Source organism: Carlito syrichta, unplaced genomic scaffold, assembly GCF_000164805.1.
Source record: "Carlito syrichta isolate Samal-C Ts95f unplaced genomic scaffold, Tarsius_syrichta-2.0.1 Scaffold309463, whole genome shotgun sequence".
NCBI classification, from domain to species: domain Eukaryota; kingdom Metazoa; phylum Chordata; class Mammalia; order Primates; family Tarsiidae; genus Carlito; species Carlito syrichta.
Window position 1 is genome coordinate 117,486 of NW_007253559.1, and position 15,143 is coordinate 132,628.

Genomic DNA, 15,143 nt, shown 5'->3' on the forward strand with positions numbered 1-15,143 from the left:
TGCATGCGCGACCACGCCCAGCTGATTTTTTGATTTATTATGGAGATGAGGTCTCGCTGCCCACGCGGGTCTCGAACCCGCGGGCTCAGGCAATCCACTCACCTCAGCCTCCCAAAGGCGCGGGATTACAGGCTGAGCCACCGAGCCCGGCTATATGTATCTTTAAAACCTATTATTTAGCAGCTACATATTTAGCAGTGTTTTATATAGACAAACATTTCATGCACATAATACATGAAACTTTAAAACGTTGCAGTCCTACTATAAACCTAATGGGTAGGTGATCCACTCAGATCTAGTGGTGTGCATGGAGAAAGCTATGGCATGTAATTGAAGACAATGATTTTTAAGCCAATGGCGGGCAAGTGGTCCAGAAAGCACATCTAATCATGCAAGGTAATCCATTATATAGACAGTTCACACACAGATAATTGAGAATTGACACCTGAGTCTATACCTATGCAACTCCAAGATAAGAAGCATTAAACAAAATCAAAATTCTTTGTAAATTTTTTGATCTGAAAATACAAGTGTTTCCAAGTCATAAACGCAGACTTAGCTTTGTATATATTATTATGTCTTCTACATTAATTTTATTTTATGTATGTAATATATATATATTCATACATAAAGTACTTTTTCATTATAAGCAAATTAATTTCACTGGATGATTGATTGGGAAGGAAGTTTGTCTTTATTGTACTCAACTAGCGTTTTCAATTTGAAAAATATGTGGAAGTCAGCAAGGTGATGGCATTTTCCCATACTGTTAAATATCCATTTCACCCATGATTTTACTCTCAAATTTAGGCTATGAACATATATAATTATATTTTTCAGCAAAATCTGAAGTAGACTTAGTGCCAAGATTTTGCTATCCTACAAAACCCATCATATTTTAACAAAAAAGAAGTGGAAACAAAGGTGATAGCATAAAGACTTCAGGAATGATTTCTTTTGGAGATTGACTTATTTCGACTTATTGGCTCCTTAAAATAATATTCAAGTCATTTCTACCATTATATATAGTTTTTGCTTTTTTACATAATGGAAACTTTATAACAAAGGGCATTACATTACAGTTGTGGGAAAGTAGTAACAGAAGTATTTGAACTTTTTTTTATCACCAAGAAGATAAATTGTGGCTTAATCCACCAATCAAAAAATATATGGCACAACACTGAAATAAAAAATAATCATTAATTTTGGGGAAACAATTCTGAGATTAGTTACATATGGTCAATCAAGTGAATTCAAAAAAAGGTGAAATGTGAGAAGTAAATGGAAATGAGTAGTGATAATCACAATAATTTATTATGCAAAACTAGAAAACAACTCTCATATATTTTTGGTTTTCTATGGTTGTTCCTCAGTTTGATCTCATACTGTCCTGAAGTTGCTAAGAGACTCTAGAGATATCTATGGATTTATAACTGCCCAAGACTCTCTCCAATTATTCTGCATACTGAAAACTTCCTACCTACTCCACAATACTGTGTTTTGCTCCATTCTCTGTGCTAGAGTGATAAGGGATGGCGGGCTTCAGAAGATTCAAATATCAGCTGTTAGGTCAGTGTAAATAAGACAGCAAGTCAAATCAATCTTTGAAGGCCAATACTGGCAACTCTAGTATAAATTTTAAAGATGCAAATACCACAGAATGTATAAAACAGAACTTGATGCCATTATACCATCCTGAATTTATACATAGTTTATTACTTATGTTTGATAATCTTGAGTTCTCCAGCAAATGGCATGCCATTTTTTTCTATCAATAGGACTTTGCGTCCATAAACCACAGCTAAAGCAGCTGAGAAATAAAACACTGGGACTGGGGAGAATGGGTAGTGAAAGAGAAGACTGAATAATAAAAATACCATTGGTGTAAGTATAATTATTCACTAATACTGTTTACCTATGGATTTTACTAGTGCTCATAATACTTGATTTAAGAACACTAATTTTGACAGGGCAATGTCTTGTTTCAAATAAGCCATTTTCTAAGTTGGCAGAGTCTAAGCTGAGTTCTTGAAATATTTAAACTTAATATAGATGAAGCCCTAAAGTACTTGGCTACATACTTTCTTTTTTTTCTATTTGAAAACTAAAAACTGTAAAGCTAAGAGGGCTTTTCCCATCAATTAGCATTCTGTCTACTACATTCATCATATAGCTAATTGACTGCACTTGTAGTTTATAAATGCACCCAGATGCTGTGGGATGAGCACATTTCATAAATTAAAGAAGCATATGGACGGTATACAGACAGTAACATTTCATCATAACTACCCAGAACATCTTTAATATGCAATGCCACATCACTAATTATTTTATAAATAAGTGAGCATTTTTCTGGTTAATGTCTTGGTGAGAAATTTGATTGGCAGTTGATTCCAAGTGCCATTGTAACCAGACATTTAATACCACTTCAGGGCTCTTCTAATTTTGTTCCATTTTGCCCATAAGGAGAATGTGGTTCTTAGCCTATTAGAAAACCTTGATTGTGCAGTTAATGAAAATATTTATCCTTTAAAAACTGGGTCATTTTGCTTAATAAAAAGCAGTCTACCCTCTAAAACATAAATATCTGTCCAAAGTTCTGTCTTCAGACTTTCTTTCTAAAAATGTTAGAAAGCATTTGCCAAGTGAGGAACATTTTGCTGCTTAGTAATTTTTTTCCATTAATTTCTAAAGATATAACATGGAGGAAAATGTCTGCAGAAATGATGAGAAACTGGCTTTGTTTTTAAACTCTAGGAATATCAGTATAATGATTTGAGTAAATTAGTCTTAATTTACCTTAATGTACCAAAGCTAAAGAATTTTATCTTCTTGCCTATGTCATAATTCCTTGTCAAGCCAAGGTTCCAAAAAGAAGTCTAAAGAGATATGGAACATAGCAAAACTTCCTTTGGAACGTGGAAATTCTCCACATATACAAGGTCCACCAACGAAATGATTGACAGTGAGCTCTGAGTGACCCATGAACCAAAAGATGCACATTTAATATTTTACCTTTGGTTTTTTTTTTTGGTACATTTTGGTAGCATAATTTTGGTCAAAGTCATTTGTACTTAGGACTGTAAATTGTGTCTGGGTTCAACTTGAATTTCGCATGAATATTAAAATAAGAAGATTCAGGAGTAGATTGATTTCATCCTCCTTCAGGTCTACAACTTTTCTGGACAAAAGCTGTGCCCAATTCTCTGGGACCTGGGGTGACAGAGGCTTGATGGGGGATACCGAGAGATTAACTTCATTTCAGAATTTGAACTGGACACTGTTCAAGCTCCTAGGATTCATGATAAAACCAACAAAAACTTAATAAAGCATTCAAAAGCTAAAAGTTATTCCAGAAATGAATATTTATTTAAAAACCATAAGTAAAATATTAGTAGACCAGTTATCATGGGCTCTAAACATTTTCAGAATTAAAATCTTCCTTTGAAAAAAATTTGATAAGCCCTATATAGATGGTTGAATCATTCAAGGTCTGATAAAAAAAAAGTTTAGCAGTAATTGCTGTATTTATATGTAGATGACACCAACTGAAATAATACAACAGCTTAATCTTAATTTCACTCCTGCTTTTTCTGAACATGGCAAAGAGAAATGGTTACAAACAACAACAAATAGATAATACACCATTTGTAATCTGGTAAAGCAACTTCTATTTATGGAATTTCTTTCCTAGTTTACAAAGCTGGAACAATCTAATTTAATAAAAAATCGGTGTTACCACAGACATGACATTCTGTCTCATAATTAAAGGAAGACGAAATCAGAAGTTTCCTTGAAAAGAAAGGCCAGGTTTCCCTCATTATTAAGCATGCTCTTCCCCACCCCCCTCTTTTCTGATTTGCAATTCCTTCTGTCTTCCATCTGCTCCACCCCCACCTATTGTCTCCACTCACTCCAAGCGTGCCAATCCCATCTGGCTATACTCTTGCTTCTGCTAGCTCTAATTCCCAGGGGCCTAGGGAATCTTTGAATGCCAAGGCATTTTTTTTGCTCTTCTAGAAAATAAGGACTAGCTAAGAGAGTATCAAACAATTCCCCAAGGAATTCACACGCTCACGAACATGCACATGATATCTCATACACACAAACAGCAGTTAAGAATCTTCTCCCAAAATAAAATCTAAAAATAATTTTAATTATTCCATCTGGAAGGCATATTTTAAAATTCAAATCTCCCTATCCTTGAAATAATCAGAATAAATATTTCAAAAATATAAACACTTTCATTATTCCAGACAAGCATTTTTTCCAATAAGCAGAATTATTGTAAATAGATATTACTCATATCTTATTATGAAATATTTCCATTAGTTAATCAGGTTTTACCATTGATCACTAATACATTTTCTGCTTTACCAAACATGCATTTAATTCAGACATTCCACCTTTGCACATTCTCAGAAAAATCCCACTCTGCCGCAAAAGCATGCATGGTCAGAATCTAAGCATATTTACGCTAAATTCTCCCCAAGTCATTGACAATAATAAAGCAGTCCGGCAAGTATTGAAAGCAGCTTTTATTCATGCTTTTACTTGAACTAAGTTAATACACATACACATAAATATGCACACATATACACACACACATACACACAAGTTTTGGTTGTTTTTGCCACAAGCATGCTGAAAAACCTCTGAAGCTCACAAAAAGCAGCAGACAAAACTAGAAGCAATCATGCTCAGGGTTTAAGGACATTTTAAAATTTAAAACAACCTTTCTACATTTCATATAGAGCGTGCATAAATTTGACATGCAATCTTCAAGAAGAAATATTTTAATATAAATCTTAAAAATTAGTTCATCCAAATGAGTTTATTCTTATTTTCATTATTATTGTTCTTAGACTTCTGGTATCTTAAACCCTGCATGCTGCAGATCTAAGCTGTGCTCAGCAGCGGCTGTGATAGAAGAAGCTACCTGCGAGTTTTCACAGTGCCATCTCATATCCATGTCTGTCTGGCTACCCTGCGTGCTTAGAGCTTTTTTCTTAATTCTTAATGGAAATCCTAGGAAATTTAGTCCATCCTCTGAAATCAATACTGGTGACAGGAGAGCTCCCTGACTCAGTGGGAGATCAAGATGATAAATTGCCTGCGCATCAGCCTGGCCTATCAGTGCCCTGCACACAGATGGGCGAGAAAAGACACAGAAAAGGCTCTATCAGTCACGTGTCACCGGAGAGCCAATGGCTGACGCGCTACTGTAGGAAAGGGATGCTGCAGTTCCGTCTGCAGTTGACGAGGCTGTTGGTACACAGCCCAGCCCGCGCCCCACTCAAAAAGTCCAGGCAGTCGCTGCTTTTGATTTTGCTCCCAGACTGGGACCGCATAGGGAAACGGACCTCCCTCTACACTCCTGACCCAAATAAAGGCCTATTGTCATGCACGGAGTTTTTCTCTATATTACTTTCTAATCCATCGTGATTGCCAAGAAGCAGAAGGAAAACTAATTTTTTTTAAACATCCCCAGTCCTTAAACTCTTAGGTGCTTCTCTTAAAATGATGATCATGATTTTGCCCAGTATTAAATTAGAAGACTTAAACTGTGTAATTAGCATGCAACCCTCCTAGCAGAGTCTCCTCAAAGCTTTACAATTGCAATTACAATTTTATTTCCAAGTTAATGAATGGCTTTTTTTTGAATGCCACGTTTATAATGAATATTTTTATGGGATGATTTTATAAAGGCAATTATGCAACATTAAGAAATACACTCATTTTTTTTTTGCCAATTACAACTGTTCCTCTTTAAAGACAATTTAAGTCTCAATAAATACGCCATTTTATCAATCATTAATAAGAAAAACAAACAACCACCAAAAGATGCACATTCTGTTTCCCAAAGCCTGAAGAACAAATTTGTTATCCAGTGACGGAACTATGCACTTACTTATTGCCTTTCCTCTGAAATTTACAATAATTATTTGGTAAGCAAAGACTACACATCTGGAATACCATATGGAAATATATTCCCCAATTCATCTGCTTCCATTGATCATACTGTAATAACAGATATGATGCACTGTTCTTCAAGGTAACTGACGTGATTATATATATAGTCTGACAGGGTAGGTTATAAGTGAGTGTGTTTCAAATGACAGTACCATAGGAAAACATTAGAAAAATAAAAAGTTCAAAAGAAACATTGAACAATCTCCAGGAATAAAATTCATATAAGAAAAACATTATATAAGGAAAAGTACTCTGGGCACTTTCCATGATTGCTTTTCATTGCCCAGTTTTAATGATATCCATGCATTTTAATAATTAATTTTATCACCTTTTAGACTTACCCCAACACTACTTAGGAAATAATGAATCTCAGAATAAACACTGATAGGTGTACTTTGTGAGGATACTGCTGATTTAGAATGCTGAAACTAAAAAGTTCATTTTGTCTTGGTAACCATTTCTTAAACACATTCCTGAAAGAATGAACCCTGTCAGGTTTTTTTTGCAAATTTTATCCCTCTCTGTCTTTTATTCAGTATTGACTATCAGGAAATAATAAAGCATGTTTCAAGCTCTTTAAAATATATACTTGTCTTGTGCTCTTTCTTACCTTTTTGGCCTACTTATTCAATAAGAACATAATTCTCAACAATCAAAATTTATTATTTTTAAAATGATAAAGAGCACCTCTCATCAAAAAGAAAATAATAATAATAAAACATCATTAAACCTGTTTATTTCAGTATTGTAATAACCAAACTGGAAACTATCTTAATAATCATTGATAATGAGCTGATTAGATAAATATGATACAGTCTGACAGTTGAAATACTCTCCAGCTGTAGAATACAATATGGTAACTTCATATATGCTTGTATGAAGAGATTTCCAAGATACGTTGCTATTTGAACGAAAATTAAAGATAAAAAATTTAAATAGTTTATAGGCTATACTACACACACACACACACACACACACACACACACACAAACACAGGCACACACACAAATGATTGCATATGCAGTGGAAATTTCTTTAAGGACATAAAATATCAGCTAGTAGTGGTTGAATAGTAGCGAAATCTGAGGACAGAGATTGACTCTAAAGTTGGAACTGAGACAATTTTATTAGATACCATTCTGTACTTTAAAAAAATCAAGTTTACATATTATTTTTCTAATTTAAAATTAATTAATTAATTAATGGCATCTCCATTCACTTTGGTTTAGAATAGCATGACTTTAATAACATGAGGGAAAATGTTGAGGAGAAAGGAGAGGAGATGGAGGGAAGAGTGGGTTGCCTGATTCTTTTATGCAAAGAAAATAGGACAGGATCAGGCAAGAACAGATCTTTCAAATATAGATTCTGGCAGTCTTAGCTGAAGACCTCCAAATTCCAAATCAACTTCCAGTTTTTTAATCAATGAATGCAAATAATAATACAAACCTGTATGTATTAAAAGCTTTACAATTTATAGTGACTATATACCTAAACTAGAAGTAGGAATGTGAAGAGCTGAGAAGTAAATAAATGATTTGTCTATTTACTTAGAATTGTGCAAATCAACCTCACCAAGGCTTAGTTTTCTCAGCTTGATGCAATTAGCAAGAAGTGGTAGAGCTAAACTTGAATCTCAGTTTAGGGTATTGCTTATTGCTGCTTCAAAGGCAAGATAATGTGTAGGGTTTTACCGGTAATGGTGTAAGGCTAAAGACAAAGCAACATCATTTTGCTTGTGTTTTCTACCTGATACAAGTGTATTTCACCCAAAACCTAAAACTTGACTTATAGATTCTGTTGTTAACTCTTATTGTTTTTATTCTGATTCCTATTACTTTAAGAGACATAAACTTAAAAAAAAATGAATTGGCCATATTAAGCCAAAGGCTAATAATTTGCATTATTTAATGATTTTTTCTTTAACATAGTATTACTCTAAATCAGTGGTTTAGAAGGGTTATTGTGCATACCACCTCCCCAAGAGGCATTTGACAATGTCTGGAGAAATTTCTGTTTGTCAAAACTGAGAAATGTTCCTGGTATCTAATGGGTAGTGGCTAGGGATGTTGCTAATCTTCCTACAACATGCAGCACGAACCCCACCACAGAGAATTATCTGGTCCCAAATGTCAATAGTTCTGAGACAGAGAAGCCATATTCTAAGTGCTTCCTTCTTTACAAACATATTTTTTAAATATTCTATGGAGAGAAGTATATATGTTAAGGTGACAAAAAAAAAAGAAATTTTAGATGGAGAAGAGAGGACGACTAAAGAAGACAGGAGGGCCAAGCCCTAGGTCTCTCCAAATTTAACAAGTTATAGAGAAGAGGAAGAAACAGCAAATGAGGATGAAGAGACAGGACAACTCAAAGTACGGCGACCTGGACACAAATGGTACATGTGTGTTAGAAAAAAGATTAGCGGCAATTGCCTTGCTAGACTCTGATGTGGCCAAGTGCTCTTTGAGCTATGGCTGTCACCATAATTCCTGGTTTTGGCCCCCTAGCCCGCCGTGGGGAGGTGAATCTTCTCTCTCTCTCGAATTTACTTTTAAATAAACTATATTTTCTTTGTTTTTGTTTTTTTTTTTGAGTTGGAGTCTCACTGTGTCGCCCAGACTGGAGTGCAGTGGCCGCTCCCGGCCACCGCAGCCTCGACCTGCTGGGCTCCGGCGATTTTTCCGCCTCAGCCTTCCGAGTAGCCGGAATTACAGACATGCGCTACCACGCCCGGCTGATTTTTTGATTTATTGTGGAGATGAGGTCTCGCTGCCCGGGCGGGTCTCGAACCCGCGGGCTCAGGCAATCCACTCACCTCAGCCTCCCAAAGGCGTGGGATTACAGGCTGAGTCACCCAGCCCAGTTTATATTTTCTAATCCAAAAAATGAGAGAGAAAAAAGATTAGCGTCCGTTTGTTCAAATGCTGCTGATAGATCAAGTAATCTGTTTTTCATCATTAAAAAAAATTAGCCGGGCTCGGTGGCTCAGCCTGTAATCCCGCGCCTTTGGGAGGCTGAGGTGAGTGGATTGCCTGAGCCCGCGGGTTCGAGACCCGCCTGGGCAGCGAGACCTCATCTCTACAATAAATCAAAAAATCAACTGGGCGTGGTAGCGCATGCCTGTAATTCCGGCTACTCTGAAGGCTGAGGCGGAAGGATCGCCAGAGCCCAGCAGGTCGAGGCTGCGGTGGCCGGGAGCGGCCACTGCCCTCCAGTCTGGGCAACCGAGTGAGACTCCAACTCAAAAAAAAAAAAAAAAATTAAAGTGAGAGATGAGTCTCATTAACATTAACTATACAAATGACTTGAGGTCTTTATGCCTCTGTATTATATTTGAATTTTTAAAGATGAGGTCAGAAATGATAGTATTAATAAGGATCACAGTGGGGCTACTGGAGAAAATACATGAAGGAGAAGAGTCTTCTGTGAGTCTCAAATCATAATTCCTATGCTACTTATGGTCTTAGGCTACTTTATCTGCAAAGGCAAACTGGTAAACAAGAAAGTGAACACATCATAGTTTGCAGGGGAGACAGGGTGCCTCTGCCTTCCCCTAGAAACTATGTTTGCAGTTCTTGTCCTCAGGCTCTCACCAAGTCTTTCTTTCCATTTGTAAGATTTCTGAGAACAGAGTTCTCAGGACCAGCCAAAAGCACTTGCTTTTCCTGCTGTGACTTCTATCATGACAATTCCCACACTTTATCAGGCTTGTGTTGTTCAGTGTCAGTGCAGCAAGGCTTGCAAGTAAGACCACCTGAAGCACTAGGACACTGGCATAGCTTCAAGACAAACCAAAGTTCTTGTTAATATGGAAATATTGCAAAAAAGCAGCTGGCAGTAAGGGTGGGGGGGCAAAGGTGGGGAGAGAGAGAGACATCAAAAAAGAAGTGATGGTCATTAAAAAAAAAAACCACAAATCTATGAATATTATTACATACTCTGTGGTGTGAAAGAACATTGCATGCCATAATTCTCCAAAAACAAGATAGATTTTTAAAACTTCAAAACGTTTTACAACTTGAGTAGTCCAACTCCTACATTTTACAAATGATGGATTTTAATGCAGAGATGCTGAACAACTGGGTTTAAGTTAAGTGACAGTGGCATTTTTTAACCATCCATTATGGGCAATGAGTGAACATATTGGCAAGTTTCAAGATGCTTTCAAAAATCACCAAATTATCAACCAGGATAAGACTTAGAGGAAGGGAAAAGTTGATGTCTAATAAGAGACAGAAAAGGCTCCAACAGCTTCTCTCTCCTGTATTAATGCTGGATTAAGGCACTGAAAGCCTTTGCTATCAGGAAGAAAGAATATGCTCCTCCAAAATAATCCAATTAGAATATATAGGCTATGAAATAAAAATAAAAGAGAAGCTTTGAGAATTTTTCTTTCAGAAGAATTTGTGCGGCTGCTGATTTTTTTTTTTTTCTTCTTCCTTTTGAGTCAAGTTCTCACTCTGTCATTCAGGCTTGAGTGCAGTGGCACAATCATAGCTCACCACAGCCTCGACATCCTGGGCTCAGGCAATCCATTCACCTCAGCCTCCCAAGTAGTTGAAACTACAGGCATGCACCACCATGCCTAGCTAATTTTTTAATTTTTTTTTTTTTGTAGAGATGAGGTCTCGCTATGTTGCCCAAGCTGATCTCGAACTTCTTGGCTCAAGCAATCTTCCTACCTTGGCCTCCCAAAGTGCTGGTATTATAGATGTGAGCCACTGTACCCAGTGAAAATTTTTAAAAATGCAAATTCTCATCTGTATTTGCACTACAGTCATGATGTATAAGAAATAGAATACATGGATGGTTTTTTTTTTTTTTTTTTTTGAGTTGGAGTCTCACTCGGTCACCCAGACTGGAGTGCAGTGGCCAATCCCGGCCACCGCAGCCTCAACCTGCTGGGCTCCGGCGATCCTTCCGCCTCAGCCTTCCAAGTAGCCAGAATTACAGGCTACCACGCCCGGCTAATTTTTTTGATTTATTGTAGAGATGAGGTTTCGCTGCCCAGGCGGGTCTCGAACCTGCGGGCTCAGGCAATCCACTCACCTCAGCCTCCCAAAGGCATGAGATTACAGGCTTAGCCACCGAGCCCAGCCATGGATGGTTTTTAAAAGAGATATGTTATAAAGTAAGCTCCAGTTAACAGGGATTATAGAATAGGGAAATATTTTGGACCATTTGTGTTTTTTAAGAGAAAGAAAAAATTGAAGTGGTATAAAATCAGGGGAGATGATTTTGTTTTTAATGATTTTTACTTTTTCTTCTAATAATGGTAGCACTAGTTTGAGGCCATAGAGTGTCATTAAACTCCTCTTAACTATCAATTTAATATTTGCAAGTATGAGCTCGAGATCGAAAGCACAACTAATGTCTAACAAGTAAAACTTCACATCATTGTAGGTTTTTTCTGCTGCTCTATTTTTATGAGTTTCGTTTAATACTTATTACTTCTCTAGATACATATGCCTTTAAAATGGTCTCATATAACACTTTCAATAACACTGTACCTTAAAAATTATTCTAATGCCAAAATAAAGAAATTGAGACAGAGGGATTAAACAACACCCATAACCATGAAACTAGTAATTGAAAGTCTGCTGATTGCATATCAAATGTTCTTTCCAAATCAGAACTACCCCTAGTGCTATAGAATAGCTGTTCTCTAAGTTTATTATGCACAAGAATCAACAAGAAACATGTTAAATATCCAGATTTCTGGGCCCTTTCCTAGGGAGTGATTCTCACCCTGACTTAGATGAATCTTAACAGTCATTCTCTCGCCATACTTTAAGAACCTTGGAATCATATTGAAGTTTCAAATTCATGATTATTCTCTAATCAACACGTATCAACAATATTTTTAATGAATGATTTTTAATTTCATTTTTCAGATGAAAAGAAAAGGTGATAGTAGTATCCACCAAGAGAGAAACAGAGACAGAGAACAACTTTAAAGCAGAAAAGAAAAAGGCAGGTGATTTAGAACCATCCATTAAGGCATAGTATCCCAAACTGGATTTTATAAAGTAAAGAATATTTTAGTTGAAATTATTTTGAGCAAGGAAGATTAATGCACATAAAAGAAATTTACAAATAATAGCATTTGGAATAGGATGGCCCCTTTACACCCACAAATAGACTTGACTGAATTAGTTCCTATATCACTGCTGGTATCAGAAACCATGTATGCGCAGATATCCAGGCAGTATCATTTTTCATAACCTAGGAACTCATTTGTACTGAGAGGAGTTTTCTTAGGATGACTTTCTAGACTTCTAGAGAAAGGCAAGCTTTCCTTTATAAGATCAGAACACACTGAAATAAAATAAAAACTTCCCCAATTGTTTGACAATAGACCTACCCAGAAAAGCTTTCCCAGCCCCTTTCATGCACAATGGTTCATGAGAATAAAATGAGAGTACAGAGATTCTATGATCTTTAGTTTTTTTCCTGTCTTCTAGGTTGGAGAGTTTAAGATCAAAAAGTAATGGTGCTGAAACATGCTTATTTCAGACAAAATTCTAGAATTCATGTTGCCAGTCCAGTCCCTAGCCAGTTTTTTAAATTTTATTTTCTGAGCCTTTTGGCATACTACATATTTCTCTTACTTTGACAAAAGGATGATATATTGTTCACTGTGAGCCAATCTCAAAACCTGAGAGACAAGGTTAGCAAGGAACTGATTATTCCAGGGCAATGACTTTTACCAAACAGAAGTCGGTGACTAAATATTTTTGGTGGCTGATTGATGCAAGCATTAATCTAAAAAGTCATACTCCATGGTCAAGTCCATTAGAAGGAAGGAAGAAGAAAAAGAAGACAGGAGAATAAGAAGGGAAGAAGGAAAAAACAACATGAAACCTTGCATTTAGTTGAGGTACAATAATAGACCATAGAAGAACTTTCGTTTGTCAGTGAGTATAGCTTGTCAGACATTATTAAGTGTGAGTCCCCTCCCTCCTCACCTCTCCCCACTCTTGATAATGTACCACACAATGGTATTTTAAGTAGCAAGAATGACTTAGAGAAGACATCTACATAGAAGATGACTTCACAGCCTTATGCATGAGCACAAGCATATGAACATACAGAATCCACAGGAATTGAATGCTGCCCATTAACAAAAGTGTAAAACCTGAACTGGAAACAAAGATCAGTTTGGACTGACTATAGCTAACATAGTGAATATTCTATTCACTAAATCAGTGAACAGAAGATGCTTGCAAATGGACACATATAAGTATAACATCCTAAAGGAAAATTCTAGCAGGCAGATGCAATTATTTCATGCAGACTCAATATTTTACAGTAATGGTTTTCCAAATTTAAGGTGCCTAGGAATTAGGATGGTTGTTAAAATTGCAAACTTTCTGGTCTCACCCTGATCTACTGCATTATAATTACTAAGTACAAGGGTAAAAAACAAACAAACAAAAAAAATAAGGACTAACATGTACTAAGTACAAACAAGTACTAACATATACTCCAGGTGACTCTCATGTGGGTAGTTTTGGATCTTCTTTTTAGACACACACTCTACTTTGTACATATAATCAAGAGTTGGATTCGTCTCCACCCCCTGCAAACAGTGACACCAGCTTTGGAAATTTTGGATCATCCACGTCAATTATTAAGCACAATGCCTTTCATTTGGGGAATAGAAGGTTGATAAATCTAGAAAGAGATTAGGAAGGAAGAGATGGATAATTATGAAAAGATTTCCTGGAATAGGCTGCATTCAAGTTGGGTCTTGAAAGATGGTAGAGTGAATTATTTTAGCAAAGGCATTGAGATGTAAAACAGCTTTTCTTTAAAATTTGAAAAATTTAGTATATAAATGATAAGCTTCTTGATCCTATCAATGCTTCAGAAAACATGCAAGTATTAGTCAAATTAATAAATGATTTCACCACAAAAAGTAAATCTATTTTAAAAAATCACTCACAATCCTGCCACCTTGACAAAACTTTATGTGATTGTTGTTGAAAATACTGTTGTTTTGATTTTCATTTTGGATTTTTCCCCACTTCTTATTTGTACATCTATATAATTTTAAATAATTGCAATAATAAATATACAGTTTTATTCTGTTTTGTAAGTTATATAATGGCACCTTCATTTTCATCTTGACTTACAATATTCATGATTATTCTGGTAGCAATAGAATTAATCAAACTGATATATTATAACTTACATATCTATTCTGTATTTTTTAGAGAATGAAACCATTTCTATTTTGTATTTCTGCTATTATAAATCACACTCTTTTTGTATTTTTTTCATAACATAAATTTCTATAAATGGGATTACTAGACTAAAGACATAAATGTTTTTATAGATCTTGAAACAATCTGTCAAATTACTTTTCAAAAGACTTGTTCTAATTTTCATATTTTCTCCAGAATGCAATGTTCTATAACATCTTCATTGGTGTGAACATGTTGTCTTTTTTATCTAGGGATGCCCTTTTCCATTTAAATAAAAAGTTCTGGCAAACTCCTACACGTTGCTTTGTACCAAGCACAAATGCTATTATTTCTTGCAGTCTCCCTAAATTCCTTAGGTAGAGCTAGTCATTATTTCCATTGTCGGGAAATAATTTCCATTGTTGTTTCTATAGTACTTTGTAATAGTACTGTTTTTAGAATTTACCAAATAGTTTTGGATTTGTTGTAGTTTGCATATTTATTTTCTTTTTCATAAATTATTAGTAATTCAAAGGGTGAGCTTCTGTCCACTTCATCTTTGGAAACTCAGCCTCCAGCACAGGGCCTGACTATATTTAACATTTAATACATGCTTGTTAAACAAATGAGGAATAAATGAATAAATGAGTCAACATGATACTCAAGTCCAAGCCTATGATAGATTTGAGTATCATGTTGACTCATTTATTCACTTAAATAAATTTAACTGTTTTCTTTCCTCAACTCTATTATAAGCCATCTACTCCTAGGAATATTTATATTTTATCGGTCTTTTTAATAATATTTTTATTTGTATATGTATTTATTTTGGTCCACATTTTTATAATTTTTTTAATCCACATTTGAGCCCAGATGGCACAATTTTGTGACATGTTGTGAATCAGATCTTTGAGTTCATTAGATAATGACTTTTAGGTGCACTGGAGTCATAAAATTTTCTTTGTTGAGTTCAAAAAG

General features: G+C 35.6%; 1 protein-coding gene across 17 annotated transcripts in view; it reads right to left on the reverse strand.

The window, feature by feature from the left end:
- The window catches only part of NRXN1 (neurexin 1), a 701,758-nt gene that overhangs the window by 52,538 nt on the left and 634,077 nt on the right, over positions 1–15,143 (reverse strand). For 2 of the 17 annotated variants that reach the window (XM_021717195.1, XM_021717194.1), the window contains exon 1: positions 4,940–5,169. The exons of the other annotated variants lie outside the window; for them this stretch is intronic. In XM_021717195.1, coding sequence (XP_021572870.1) covers positions 4,940–4,972 — 33 coding nt within the window. In that variant the 5' untranslated portion in view covers positions 4,973–5,169. Of the gene's footprint in view, positions 1–4,939; positions 5,170–15,143 lie in introns of those variants that run through there. 17 annotated transcript variants of the gene reach the window in all.